This window comes from Ictidomys tridecemlineatus, chromosome X, assembly GCF_052094955.1.
Source record: "Ictidomys tridecemlineatus isolate mIctTri1 chromosome X, mIctTri1.hap1, whole genome shotgun sequence".
NCBI classification, from domain to species: domain Eukaryota; kingdom Metazoa; phylum Chordata; class Mammalia; order Rodentia; family Sciuridae; genus Ictidomys; species Ictidomys tridecemlineatus.
Genome location: NC_135493.1, coordinates 64,617,791 through 64,633,755, shown reverse-complemented (window position 1 = coordinate 64,633,755; position 15,965 = coordinate 64,617,791). Strand labels below are relative to the sequence as shown.

The 15,965-nt window shown below is 34.6% G+C and overlaps 1 protein-coding gene across 1 annotated transcript in view; it reads left to right on the top strand.

Annotated features, from left to right (window-relative positions):
• Sh3bgrl (SH3 domain binding glutamate rich protein like) overlaps positions 1-15,965 on the top strand; it is a 75,403-nt gene that overhangs the window by 48,546 nt on the left and 10,892 nt on the right. Inside the window, exon 2 of the mRNA XM_005328829.4 lies at positions 10,170-10,355. Within this exon, the coding sequence (XP_005328886.1) occupies positions 10,170-10,355 (186 nt within the window). The remainder of the gene's footprint in view (positions 1-10,169; positions 10,356-15,965) is intronic.

Below are 15,965 nucleotides of genomic sequence, written 5' to 3'. Positions count from 1 at the left end.
TTATGAATATTAACTGAAATGATATATGTAATGCACTAACTATAGCTACTGTCACTTAATTGGTATATGCAAATGACACCTATTATGGAAATGAATGGTAAGGGCAATATCTGACTCCCCATCTTTTCAGAACACAACTGGAATGTAAGGGTTCCAGGAATTTGGAAATAATTTACTGAGCACTTTCTAATACTCCAAAGTGTCTTTTATTTGGGGTGAGCAATAACTTCTATAAGATAAAGAGCTCCATAACTTGTGAAAACTTTGAGCTTCATTCTTCTGTGTTTTGCTTAGAGCAGGTGCTATCTCCCTGTTATTGAATAAGCTAGCATTTAGGTACCCAGTAGAGTTGTGGAGATGTCTGAGTGCTCTATTTTTGATCTGCTTTGTTCTAGGATTTACAAGTGTTATTTAGGAAGATAAGGGGATGCATGAAAACATCTGTGCAAACAATCATTAACACCATTGGCCTGAATTCAAATGCTAGGTAAAAGAAATGTATGTAGGCAGAGTATACATTCTACAGGCATTAATACCTTAGGAGTGGCAAGAATATAACTAAACTTCTGGCTAAAACATAACTAAGCCTCTCTAATAAAGAGAGTTTTCTCTAATCTAGTTTGGAGAATCCATCAATATAATTTGATACATGAGGTTTTTTAACTCAGGGAAATTCTTTTGAAGACATATTTTTAAATGAAGGTTGAACTATGAGAAATCCAGCCAAGTTAGCCTCAGAGATAGATGTATATTACTTTTAAAAATTCCCATAGGGGCTGGGGATGTGGCTCAGGCGGTAGCGCGCTCGCCTGGCATGCATGCGGCCCGGGTCCGATCCTCAGCACCACATACCAACAAAGATGTTGTGTCTGCCAATAACTAAAAAAAATAATAAATATTAAAATTCTCTCTCTCTCCCTCTCTCACTCTCTCTTTAAAAAAAAATCCCCATAGGAGGCTGATTATAGCCATCTGACTTTTCTCAAATTTCCTAGGAACTCTAAATTAAAAATATTTTCAGATTCATAGTATGAAGTAGGAGTTCTAAAAATAGCCCTTTTCTTTTTAAATGTTTTATTTGTTCTTTTTATTTATATATGAAAGTAGAATTTATTTTGACATACATGCATGGAGTATAGCTTCTCATTCTTGTGGTTGTACACAATGTGGAGTTACACTGCTCACATATTCATCACGAAAATAGAAAAGTTAATGTTCAATTCATTCTACTGACTTTCCTTTTCCCATCCTCCCTCTGTCTTCTTCATTCCCTTTTGTCTAATCCAGTGAACTTGTATTCTTCCCTCTCCCCTCCCTTATTGTGTGTTAGCATCCACATATCAGAGAGAACATTGGGCCTTTGGTTTTTTTGGGATTGCCTTATTTTACTTAGCAGTCTCTAGTTCCATCATTTACCAGCAAATGCCATAATTTCATTTTTCTTTATAGCTGAGTAATATTACATTTTGTATATATACCACATTTTCTTTATCTATTCATCTATTGGAGAGCACCTAAGTTGGTTGCATAGCTTAACCATTTGTGAATTGAGCTGCTATAAGTATTTTTTAAATATCTTTTAGTTGTTGATAAACCTTTATTTTATTTATTTGTGATGTTGAGGATTGAACCCAATGCCTCACACATGGTAGGTAAGTGCTCTACCACTGTGCTACAACCCCCAGCCCTGCTATAAACACTGATGTGGCTGCATCACAATAGTATACTAATTTTAAGTCCTTTGGATATATGCCGAGGAATGGGATAACTCAGTCAAATGGTTGTTCCACTCCAAGTTTTCTGAGGAATCTCCATACTGCTTTCCATAATGGTTGCCCCAATTTGTAGTCCCACTAGCAATGCAAGAGTATACGTTTCCCCCTCATTCTTGTTAATATTTATTGTTACTTGTATTCTTGATAATTGGCATTCTGACTGGAATGAGATAAAATCTCAGTGTAGTTTTAATTTGCATTTACCTAATTACTAGAAATGCTCAACATTTTTTCCTATATTTGTTGAGCGATTGTATGTCTTCTTCTGTCAAGTACCTGCTCAGTTCCTTTGCCCATTTATTGATTGGGTAATTTGTGGGGATTTTTTGGTGTTAATTTTTTGAGTACTTTATATATCCTGGAGATTAATGCTCTGAGGTACAGATAAAAAAGATTTTTTTCTCATTCTGTAGGCTCTCTCTTTATGTTCTTGATTGTTTCCTTTGCAAAACAGCCATTTTGTTGAGTGTAGGCAAGACATACTGACTTACTCCCAAATATACTATGTGGAAAGGGGAGAAACAATACAGAAACATGATAGATATTCCCCTTACGAAGCAGACAAGCTTAATATCATCATTAATAACTCATGTTGTTATCATACGCTCTCTGATATGAAGAGAAAGGCACTTATTTTGCTTTCCGGTATTTATCCCATAAGTACATAACCCCAGTCCAAATCATCAGAAAAACTGACAAGCCTGACTAGAGAGGCATTATAAAATACCTTACCAGTACTCCTCAAAGTGTCAAGGTCATGGAAAACAAGTCTGAGATATTGTCACAGACCAGATGAAACTAAGGAGACATGATGACTAAAAGTAATATGGTATCCTGAAAGGGAACAAAAAAGGGAAATGTTGGAAAAACTTGTGAAATTTGAATAGGCTGAGGTTTAGTTAATAGTATTATACCAATGTTGATTTCATGTTTTGACAGTTGTACTACTGGGAGGTAATATGTCAATAGGGAAAACTTGGTAAGGGATATTTGGGAACTCTGAATTGTATTTGCAAATTTTTTGTAGATCAGAACTTACTCCAAAGTTAACATTTATTCAAATTAAAAGCTAAATAAGAAGTTTAGTGGCACTAAATTTAAAACAAAATTGGGTACTTGGTAAGTATTAACTATTTACTTTGTGTCAAGCTCTGTGGAAAGGCAGAAGCCTAAAAAGTGTGGCCCCTATATCCAGGTGGCTTATGGACAAACTGAAGAGATGCAACTTTGGCATGTGCAATCATTGGCAAACATTGTTACCTGTAGTCTTTTCATATCCTCATTTTTATTTTCCATGGTTTTAATTACCTGTGGTCAGCTATGGTCCAAAATGTTAATGGAAAAATCATAGAAATGATTCATAAGTTTTAAATTGCCATTCTGTACTATGATGAAATCTCATGACATTCTGCTTATCCTACCCAGGATGTAAATTATTCCTTTGTTCTGCACATACATGTTGTAAGTACTACCTGCCCATGACAGTCAAAAGAGAGAGAGAACATATTCATATGTCTTTTATTTCAGGATATTGCTGTAATTGTTCAATAGTATTATTATTGTTGTTAATCTCCAACTTTACCTGATTTGTAGGCTAAACTCTATTATAATTTCATATGTATAAGAAAAAAAACTATGTGTGTGTGTGTGTGTGTGTGTGTGTGTGTGTGTGTGTGTGTGTGTCTGTCTGTCTGTATGGTTTGATACTGTCTGCAATTTTAGGCACCCACTGGGGACCTTCGAACATATCTCCTGTGGTTAAGTGATTGCTGTTTTGTAATTTGATTAAAATCCAAACACAAGACATTGGAGGGAGAAGATGGAGTGGTCACTAAGGATATCATAGAAGGAACAGACCTGGATGAATAGATTAGAATGGCACTAGTGGAGAGAGGTACAGCATTAGTCATCCTTTCCCCTTAAACAAACATCTTTATTCTGTACAAAGCTTAGTCAGTACTAACATAAATTTTGGAAATTTCCTCTTGGGATTTTCTGGGGAGGCTCTTTCTATCCCTTTATTATATGTTCTTATTTTAAAATGTATGTACGAACAATTTTAGGCAAAATCTTAATAGTAGACAAAAAACTTCACTGTCTTCCTTACCTGTTTCTCTCTAGGCAGCCCTCCTTCCATACACCGCCCTTTGTGTGAACTCCAAAGCACTGAATCAGTAATGGTTAGAACTTCTGGCTTCAGGCATTTTAGGTATTTTAGGGCAGAATGGTACTCTAAATGTTCCTTATTTCACTGTGTGTGTGTGTGTATGAATGAATGAATGAAAATATATATATATATATCTCCACTTTGGAAGGAATGAGAGGTGGAGTAAAGTGCATTCTGATTCTGGAAAAAAAGCATGTACAGATGTGAGTTCCAAATAAGAAACAGCTGGATGACTAAATTATTTCATAACTGATCTGTCATAGTTAAGAAAAGCCTTTTAATCCCAGAAACTGCACATAACCGTACTTTCTTTAATATGACCACTCTAAGACCCAGCTCTCCTTTATTTTTTTCTTTCTATACTAGAACATATTTTGAAATTACTTAGCCATTAACATCTATTTAGAAGTGGTATTGCAGATATGACTTTGGTAGAAGTGCAGTTAAAAAATAGATAACAATAATGGGGAATCATTTTTCTTTTTGTGGAAATAAAATAGTGAACCTTAGTTGTTCTCATGCTGCCAAACCTTGGAACATCCATCAGGAAATTTCCAGAGATTTATAAGTGAAGGTGGGAGATGAGTAGGAAAATTCTGAATAGTCATCTTAACTCAGACCTGCTTGTTACTGGTAAGGAGATATGAGTTACATGTTTGTGTGGCTTATTGTGACTAAAACACTTTAGAAAATGTTTCTGAACAGACAAACTGAAAATAAGTGTCTTTACTGTAGTTATGTATATAGATTAAAAATAGGAAGTCAGCGACTTAAGGATTCAGGGTAGTTTTTATTTAAATCTCTCTGACTACTAGAGGGCTTCACAAGTGGCAACATTTTACTGGTCTAGTGCCAGACATACTAAATAGGTTCTTAGATTTAATTTTCCTTTTTGGTGCTCTTTGTAAGTGGCTTATTAACAGACTGAAAGGGCAGCTTTACGTGCTGTTGGTTCAATCTTCTTTCACCCTGCTGTTAAATCCTTAGGCACAAGCTAGACAAAAATAGGCCTATTATTTTTCTAAAAAGTAAAGTGGGCCCTATCAGGGTAGCATTTGAAATAAACAGAAACAACAACAGAAAGTCTGTATATCTGCATATCTCTTTGAGGAAGTTGAGTCACAAATTATAACCTGTTCAAAGAAAAAAATATAGACCCATGTAATCATTTATTAATTTATAGATTTCAATTATATGTGATGAGTTTAGTAGCAGAGATTATGAACATCAATTTAGAAACTTTCCAACTTTATTTTGGAAAACTACACATTATTGTTCTAGTACCTTATGCTGTCACCTTTGTGAGCTCAGTATTCACATTTGAGCAGTTTTAGTAAGCTATGTGTGTAGCCAGGGGGTGCTAGACATTGAACCTAGTACATGGTGCATGCTAATCATGTTCTCTACCACCTAGCTATACCCCTAGCCCTTTCTTTAAAATTTAGTTTTGACACAAAGTTTCTCTGTTTCCCAGGGTGACTTTTAAATTTTCATCTTTTTGCCTTAGCCTTCTGGGTAGCTGGTTATTAATCTTTACTGAACATATTTACCTTTCACTTAAAGTATAGATTACTTGCAACATGGGTGGAGGATTTAGCATTTGTGCCATCATTTCTAAGCTTAGTCTAAGTCGCATTGCTAACAGCAATAAATGCTTGCTCTCAGTTCTCTCATTGGCTTTGTTCTTCATTGGGCCCCTCTTATTTAATCATCTATTATTGTTACCTTAGCTACAATTTTAAATACCATGTTGTAATTGAACTTTTAAATATGTCTTAGTCTAATGTTACCCACCACATTGTAATATTTAGGGGAGATATAACTGATATTTTTCTTTAGACATTACAGGGTACCTAGTAAAAAATTTTGGGTACCACCAAAAAAGCACCCAAGAAATATTGTTAATTACTAAATATAATTTCTGACTATCATTTAGAGAATAGTCATAACCTCTGTCATTGTTTATTAAAGTGTCAGTAGAGAAATATGAGAGGTAGATTATAAAACAAGGAAAAATCCTCACTTTGATTTGTTTTGTGGTAGGTTGGCACTTTTCTTTCATGCAAATTATCTCTTCTTTTTTCCTTTGAAGTATTATAGTAACTTTTTTTTCTTCCTTTAGTATTTGGAACATTAATACCAGTACCCTTCTGAAGCAGAAACCTTGTCAGTCTCTTATCTTTAAAAGAAACTTGACCCTTGGCATGAAAGACACAGATCTTATTGAAGCTTATTGGATGGTAGTTGTTTCATTCAAGCAACAATTTTTCAATATCCCAGCTCTTTATCTTTGGAGGAAAGAAAAATGGTTTTTTTTCCATCTCATTCCACCATCTTTTCTACCCCCATGCCCCCTCCCTTCCCCTCCCTCCCTTTTGCCTTATCTAAAGTTTTAGAGGGGAGAATACTTTGAATTTCAAATCTAACATGTACACAGAAATGACTTGACATACTTTGGGTGGGGGTAAGGAGTGTGGTTTACTCTTTGAAAAATGATTGCCTTAGATTCCTGGACAGTGCCATTGCACACTTTAAAATGCATTTGTATGCTAAAAAGGTTATCAAAAGCCTTTTACTCTAAAATCATTTTTTACTCATTCTTTTTAGATACACATGTCAGTAAAGTTTGACATATTTATACAAACAGAGTATATCTTATTCTAATTGGGATCCCAGTCTTGTGGTTGTACATGATATAGAGATTCATTGTGGTGTATTTATATATGTATATAGGGAAGTTGTGTCAGATTTATTCCCCTGCCTTTTTTAAATTTATACTAAGTGAAATAAGCCAAAGTTATTTTTGTAGGAAATTTAAATTTTTCCTTAGCTAACCCTTATGGCATCCATTTTTTTTCTTCAGGGCAACATTTAGTTTTTATTCATATCTGTTCATTGTATATTTTATTTCAAGTTCCATTACGGAAATTAGACAACTATTTAGCATCAATAGATGCCTCCTGTCTGGGAGTTTTGAGGAGAACATATATCTATAGACGTAGCAAAGAGGCAGCAACTCTTTTGGGGGGTTGTGGGGGCGGTACCAGGAATTGAACTCAGGGGCACTTGACCACTGAGCCACATCCCCAGCCCCATTTTGTATTTTATTTAGAGACAGGATCTCACTGAGATGCTTAGCACCTCACTTCTGCTGAGTCTGGCTTTGAGTTTGTGATCCTCCTGCCTTAGCCTCCCGAGTTTCTGGGATTACAGGAGTGTGCCACTGTGCAGTAAGTCTTTATAGATAGAATAACCCTTCTTGGAAAAAATTAATTTGTGAAATTTTGTACTTACATATATGATCAAGTTAAGAAACAGTTGTTTGTTTGTTTGTTAACATTCCATGAAGAGTCGAAGCTGAACAAATGTTCATGTTTGCCATGGCAGACATATTAACAAATTATGATTATGGCATATTCTGTTCAGCCTAGAGAGATTTAGAGTACTTTAGTAAGCATGTGTTATTGTTATCAGACAATCTCAGAGCGTAGGAGAAATACCTGTGGTACAGAGCTTATGGATGGAAGGTAAAGATAACAGAGAAGGTATATAATCATGCTTATGATACCAGGTTAGGCCACCATCTTAACACCATATTCTCAACATAGCAAGCATTGAATAAAGTGGGAAAGGCCTCAAAGGGTCATTTATTATCTTAAAGGCCTTTTGCCCTTTCTTCACATAAACATGACAGATGGTATTCTCCCAGGTTCATATAGAATTCTTAGTACATTAGCTATCTTAACTCTTAATCTTCCTAAAAATTTGTTGGAATGTTGGTTCCTGAGTGTATCATATTAATGGGACATCTTTATATCTACTCAAATTTATAAATATACTGATAATTGAAAATTACTTGACATATTACATATAGACTGAATTCTCCTGCTCTTAAGGTTGAAAATCACCAATTTATCTGAACCTTTCATCAAGTATACTATTTCAGTGGATACTGATTCTTTACACTGACTTTCTTCAAAGTGCAAAAGAAAATATATGTTATATTTAGGAATGAAAGTTTACTTTCATTTATATACGCCAGTGAGGAGATAACATTCCCATTAAGAATATTACCTAGTAGTAAATTATGATGAATTATTGCTTATCTTTTTTCCTTTTTATTTTTTTAAGATATACATGACAGTGGAATGTATTTAGACATTAAATATTCATGGAGTATAACTTATTCTTTAGGATCCCATTCTTGTGGTTGAATATGACATGGAGTTACACTGGCATTTTATTCATATATGAACATAGGAATGTTATATGTGATTCATTCTTCTGTCTTTCCTATTCCCATACTTTCTCCCTTCCCCTCATTCCCCTTTTTCTAATCCAATGAACTTATATTGGCCCTTATTGTGTGTTGGGATCTGCATATCAGAGAGAACATTTGGCCTTTGGTTTTGGGGGATTGGCTTATTTTTTAAAGAAGGTTATTCAGTATTCTTATCCAAATAATCTTTAGAAATTCCAGTTTCTGTTGGAAGAATTTGAGAATTTTTTTAACCTGGTGTTATGAGATGAGAAAGAGACTAATTATCCACAATCACATGCAACTTGTACAAAAATACAACCTCTATGTGCACATAAACATGTGTGGGGGGAGTGGGAGGTGTAAATCATAGAGAGGGGACTTGACTGTGAATTTCATTCATTCTTTTCTTCAGTACTCTTGATTGAACCCAGAGGTGCTCTGCTCCTAAGATACACCCACAGCTTTTTTTCTTTTTAAAGAGACTCTTGCTAAATTGATGAGGCTGGCCTTAAACTTGCAATTCTCCTGTCTCAGCCTCCTGAGTCATTAGAATTATAGGCCTGTGCTACCACACACCTGGCACCTGTGAGCTTTTTAATTTTGCATTTTGATTCCAATTGACAGGACCAATTATTCATATATAATTCAATTTTTTTTGTACCAAGGATTGAACCCAGAGGTACTTAACCACTGAACCACAAACCAGACCTTCTTATTTTTTATTTTGAGACAGGGTCTTCCTAAGGCCTTGCTGAGGCTGGCTTTGAACTAGTGATCCTCTTACCTCAGCCTCCTGAGTTTCTGGGATTACAGATGTGCACACCATGCTGGGTTTACATTGATTTTTGATGCTTCTATCTCATGTGTCTTTTGTGTGACTCCATGAAGAAACTTACTGATTGTTCTCTGTGTCTTGATAATTTTAAGTAAGGATTTTTAATATGGGCAAACTATCATATATAGGTGAATCCAGGTTCTCCATGAATGGACATCAGAAGAGAAACCTAACTAAAAAGAATTGATTTTACTATTTTCAAAGTTCTTTCCTAGGTATGATTCAGTTAAAGAAGTAACACAGATAAATATGAAGGTTATCTTAGCAGCCCATTTGGCTAATTAGTGGCATGGGTGTGTTCCAAACTTAGTCTACAGGCAGGCTTAATTCTTATATTTCTTATTTTATTTCTGTTCTGCACAATAAAATGAGACTTAGATAACTCTGAAGTTTGCGTTATTCTCAAGGAAAGATTCATTTCTGATGAGTATATGATGCTTGTTAAGATGGTAAGTAAACTGAGATCATTTTTTGTAGACTTTTGACAAGGGCTAAAACTAAAAAATGCTTGTAGAAAATGAGAAAATATAGCTTCCCACTACACACACTTTTGAATCAACTGTACTTCTTACAGTTATTGATATGTATCAGCTATATATGTTTTAGCATTATTATGGGAATTTTCAGTGGGAAAAAGAAAGTGAAACTAATGAAAGGACCTGCTAAAAGGTACTCAAGCCACTTGTGAGACATCATTAACAAAAACAGTAAATAAAGCGGGGTGCAGTGGCACATATCTATAATCCTAGCAACTCAGGAGGCTGAGGCAGGAGGATTACTAGTTCAAAGCCAGCCTCACCAATTTAGGAAGACCCTGAGCAGCTCAGCAAGACACTGTTTCTAGACTAAAAAATATACAAAAGAGGGCTGGGAATATGGCTTAGTGGTTAAGTACCCCTGGGTTCAATCCCCAGTACCCAAGGAAAAAAGTACAAAAAAAAAAAAGAAAAGAAACCACAGAAAAACTACTAAATAAAAAGGGAAAACCATATTTTCTGTGAAATCATAAATTTTGGTCCATGTTTGAATTCATTTCTGCTATTTCACAAACCAACTTTTGTCAAATTAGAAAAATAAAAACTACAAAAGCTATTTGCTCAGAAGTATGATTTCTTGTCCTTTGTGTCCTAGATTAAGAAGAAACAGCAAGATGTGCTTGGTTTCTTAGAAGCCAACAAAATAGGATTTGAAGAAAAAGATATTGCGGCCAATGAAGAGAATCGGAAGTGGATGAGAGAAAATGTACCTGAAAATAGTCGACCAGCCACAGGATACCCCCTGCCACCTCAGATTTTCAATGAAAGCCAGTACCGTGGGGTAATGAAACAATTTAAATTATTGTTTATTAAAATAGATCATCTAAAATCTATACTATTCCTTTCACCATCATCTCCAAATCTGCATGTGTATAGTCATTTCTCTCGCATGTAGTCATTTACCCACTATATTAATACTAAGCAATTGTATTATTATGACTTCTAGTAAGAAGCAAATGTTTGAATCATCCACAGAAAATAGAAACTTTAGACATACAATTGACTTTATATTTCTGCAATCTTTTTTTGAGGGGGAGGGTTACTGATATTGAACTCTGGGGTACTTGGCCACTGAGCCACCTCCCCACCCTTATTTTGTATTTTATTTAGATACAGGGTCTCACTAAGTTGCTTAGAATCTTGCTTTTGTTGAGTCTGCTTTGAACTCACACTCCTCCTGCCTCAGCCTCCCAAGCCACTGGGATTCAGGCATGTGCCACCACTCCCAGGTAGCTTTATATTTCTTCATCTTAATTCCAGCCAGAACAATTATATTGTTTCTGGTGTGTCTATGGCAATGTCTTTGAAAAGAAGTTAGCTGCTTTATTTATTTAGATTAAAATTAGTTGGAAAGAGAAATATCTTTTTTTCTGCTTAAAGCTGGTAATGCTTGCCATTTTTTATCATTAATGGATTTGCTTAAAATTTTAAATAAGTTCATTGAAATCATACAAGGAATGAGAAAAGCAAAATATTGAGATTTTGCTCTTTTTCAGACTTTGAAGTATATCATCTCATTTATTTTTCACATTAAACACAGAGTAGTTGTGTTCATCTTTATTTTCTCGTTCCCTATGAATTTAACTATTTTCCATAGCCTATGGCCATTCTAGGCACTGTGGCAAGTACAAGTATAAATAAAATAGTTTCTTTTTTTGAAGAGTTTTTGGGGAGTAGAATGTGGAAAAAAATATGCAAAAACCCCAAAATTATAATGGTTATGAAGCCACATACAAGTAATGGCATGGTACAAAATCATATAAAAGGATTATAGGAACTTGCGGTAAAGAAATGTTTATGTTGCTAGGTACTCAGGTTTAGCATGTCTGAGGAACAAATGTTTTTAGAGACACCAGTCCAAATCTTCTACTTCTTAGATATGACTGAGAATGACACTTTTGGTAGAGAGACTTTTGTGTGCCACTTCAGAGCATATAGATGAGGAATATGACAAAAATGGAAAAATTCATTTTTGCAAAGTATTTTCTTTGTTAGTGAATTTGTCAGTTCTAAAAGTAGCTTGGGAATTTCATTTGCTGCTATAAAAGAGAGCCTAGCTACAAAGATATACTCTACAGATAGTGATGGCACTTAGAATATTCTTTTGTATAATGAAATTTATATATATGTTCAATGTGAATATACATTTTGAATATATTTTTTTGAAATTTCTGCAAATCATTGAAATTCAGGAACTAGAAGAGGCTTCAGAGTTCATCCAGTCCAATCCAAGCCAACAATTTTTTAAATTTTAATATTTTTTTAAAAAATTTACACGTAAATTTGTACATATTTATGGGGTACCATATGAGATTTTTGATACATAGTATGCATTATGTCACAATAAACTAGGGTATACATCTCTTTCTCCTCAATCAACTATCATTTATTTCTGTTGAAAACATTGAAAGTCACTTATTTTTTTTAAAGAGAGAGAGAAATTTTTTTTAATATTTATTTTTTAGTTTTCGGTGGACACAACACCTTTATTTTATTTTTATGTGGTGCTGAAGATCAAACCCAGCGCCCCGCTCATGCTAGGTGAGCGTGTTAGCGCTTGAGCCACATCCCCAGCCCAAATGTCACTTTTTTTGATCATGCAGTTTGTGTGTGTGTGTGTGTGTGTGTGTGTGTATTTATGCTTACCATAGTCCCTAAAATGTGAATGCATTGCTTGTGTCACTTTAAATTAATATTTAAATTACAGTTAATAGAGTTGGCTTTTGGTTTAAAGTTTTCTATGAATTTTAACACATGCATGGGTTTGTATAAACTGTGTTCTAATCAGGATATAGAATCATTATCCAAACTCTCTAATGTCATCCCTTTATAAAAGTTATATACTTTGCTCACTCCTAACCCCTGGCAAACACTGATATATTCCCATCACTATAATTTTATCCTTTTAACAAGGTCATAAATTGCCCAGGACTCACTCCTGGGCCATTAATTCAGAAACCAGACCCTTGTTCACAATTGGGGCTGAAGAAAAGATAAATAGACACACATAGAAAGTAAAAGGGAAGACCCAGAGCTAGCTCAGCACGTTTATTATATAGGTTTTATCAAATGGTAATTTGTGGGAAATTTTCAGCAATGCAGGCAATCTGAAAGATGCAGGATTGACAAGATATTAGGGTCATCTTGTTTTGCTCAGAATTCTCTATTCCTGGGAATTGGTGTCTGAACTCAAGGCCTCAGCTGACAACTGCTATGTGCCTTTGCACATAGCCTCCCTGTACCAGCATCACCATAGCAACTGAGCCATCTTGACCTGCGCTTTTGCATAAGCAGCTCCCAGCACAATGCAGCCAGGAGAGAATCAGAGGCCATGAATCAAATCACCACTCTCCACAATAAATGAATTCATAAAATGTGTATTTGAGAATGGTCCCTTGCAGTCAATTTAGTACATCTGAGATCCATCCAAGTTGTTACATTTATTAATAGTTTTTTTCCTTTATATTGCTGACTAGCATATCATTTTACACATTTACCATAGTTAATTTTACCACTACTTTCAGATTTGGGCAGTTATGACTACAGCTGCATTAAACATTTGCATTCTCTTTTGTGGGGGATATCAGGGATTGATTCTAGGAGTTCTTAACCACTGAGAAACATTTCCAGACCTTTTTAGTTTTTATTTTGAGACAAGGTCTTGCTAAGTTGCTTAGAACCTCAGTATATTACTGAGGCTGATTTTGAACTTGTGATCCTTCTGCTCAGCCTCCCAAGTCACTGGGATTGTAAACATGTACCACCATGCTTGACATTTTTGTATGAATACTGATTTTCATTTGTCAAGGGTAAATTCCAAGGAATCTGCTTCATATGGTAATTGCATTTTTAAATTTTAAAACTGTCAAAATGATTTCAGATTGTCTGAGCCATTTTGCATTCTCACGTATGATCATTCCTGATACTCGGTAATACTCTCAGTATTTGGTTTTGTCAGAGTTTTTGTTGTTTTGTTGTTTGCAGTACTGAGGATCAAACCGAAGGCCTTATACATATTAGACAAATGCTATCTCACTGAGCTACATTCCCATCACTATTATCATTTTTTTAAATCAAATTAAAAGATATGTCTTGGTGTCTCTTGAAATTTTTTTTTTGCAATTAAATCACTTTAATTGATTTATTTTTATTTTTGTCACCAAAGGCATATATCTGTAATAGAGATAATTATGGGCATTTAAAGACTTAAAATGGGCTGGAGTTGTGTCTCAGTGGTAGAGCATTTGCCTAGCATATGTGAGGCCCTGGGTTCGATCCTCAGCACCACATAAAAATAATAAAATAAAATAAATGTATTGTGTCCATCTATAACTAAAAAGTAAATATTTTTTTAAAAATAAAGGCTTAAAACATTTTAATATTTGATTCGCATATAACAAATAGTGGTAGCATTTCATTAGTTGCTTAGGAGTTGGAGAGAAGTAATCTTGAGCTGCTCAATTGTTCAAGAACATAAAAAAACAGTAGCTAAAATATAGTATTATTTATTTTAGGTTACAATTCTTTAAAGAATTGATAGGACATTGCTATTTCTATGTGAAAATAGTTTGACCTGAAAGCCAAAACCATTGTAATTACATTTTAAAAAGTTAGCTAGGCATGGTGGTGCATACCTGTAATCCCAGCAACTTAGGAGGCTCAGGCAGGAGGATCATGAATTCAAAGCCAATCTCAGCAATGGCAAGGTGATAATTAACTCAGTGAAACCCTGTCTCTAAATAAAATACAAAATAGGGATGCGGCTCAGTGAACCCCTGAGTTCAATCCCTCGTACCAAAAAAAAAAAAGTAAAAATAAAACCCATAATAATTGCCACGAACAGGTAGGATTTATTTTCATATTTCTAGGATATACATATCAAAATAATTATGTTGAGCAGCTAAGATGAATAATATGAATACCTCTTATGAAGACTCATACAGGTAAGTTTTGGGATCCTTTTTTTTTCTACCCGTGCTCAATATCAAACCCAGGGCCGTATGCATGCCAGTCAGATACTCCACCACTAAGCCACATCCCAGCCTTGAAATCTACTTTTTTATTTATTGGTTCTTTTTAGTTATACATGACAATAGAATTTATTTTGATATAATTATAAAAGCATGGAATATAACTTGTTCTAATTCAGACCCCAGTACTTCCCCTTCCCCTCCCCTGATTCTCCTCCCCCTTTTCCCTTCCCTCTATTCTACTGATGATTCTGCTGTTTACTTATAGTTATTTTTAAAATTAGTATCTTTTAGATATACTTTATGGTAAGATTCACTGTGACACACACACACACACACACACACACATACACCACACACACACACACACACACACACACATACACACATATACATACATAGGAATGTTATGTCAGATTCATTCCACTGTCTTTCCCTATTCAATCCCTCCTCCCTTTCCTTCATTCCCCTCTTCTGCTCCATGGATCTTTCTTTTTATTCTTTTTGTTTCCATTCCCCTTATTTTGAATTAGTGTCCATTTTATCAGAGAAAATATTCAACATTTGTCTTTTTGGAACTGGCTTATTTTAATTAGCATGATAGTCTCTAGTTCCATCCATTCACCAGCAAATGTCATGAAATCATTCTTCTTTATGGCTGAGTAGTACTCCATTGTGTATATATATCCTACATTTTCTTAATCCATTCATCTGTTAAAAGGCACCTCAGTTGGTTCCATAGCTTAGCTATTGTGAATTGTATTGCTATAAACATTGATGTGGTTTAATTTGCATTTTGCTTAATGGTTTATGGTATTGAGCATCCATTCAAGGGCTTATTTCCATCCTTATAGCCTGTTAAGTGTCTGTTCAGTTAATTCACTTTCTTTGAAATGGGCTATTTATTTTATTACTGTTCAAATTTGTGAGTTTTATTTATTCTGGATACAGTTTTTTTTTCCTATGTATGCATTTTGCAAATATTTTCCTACTTGTAACTCATCTTTTTATTCTCTCAGCAGTGATTTTCATAAAACATTTTTTAAGAAATTCTTATTTTTCTGAAAGAAATTCTGAATATGACGAAAATTACTCTCTGATGGTTTCTTGGAGTAAGGTCCAAACGTTTAAGGGGTGTCATTGGCTTGAGAAGCTCTGAACTTCTCAGATCCTCCAAATGCCCAGAAAAAATAAAAAGTACTTAGAATTAACTTTACATTTGGTAATCTATTGGTGAGGCACTCTCTAGAGAAACCAGCAAATAATGAAAATTTTTAAGCTTTAATAAATCAGCTAAAATTCCAGGCTTCTTTCTATATGCTTAAATATCCAATTGTCCAGATGCAGACAATGACTGTTTCTGAGTATTTTTACTATTGATTATAAGTCATCGTCAAATTTAGGCAAGTCTGCTTATTAAT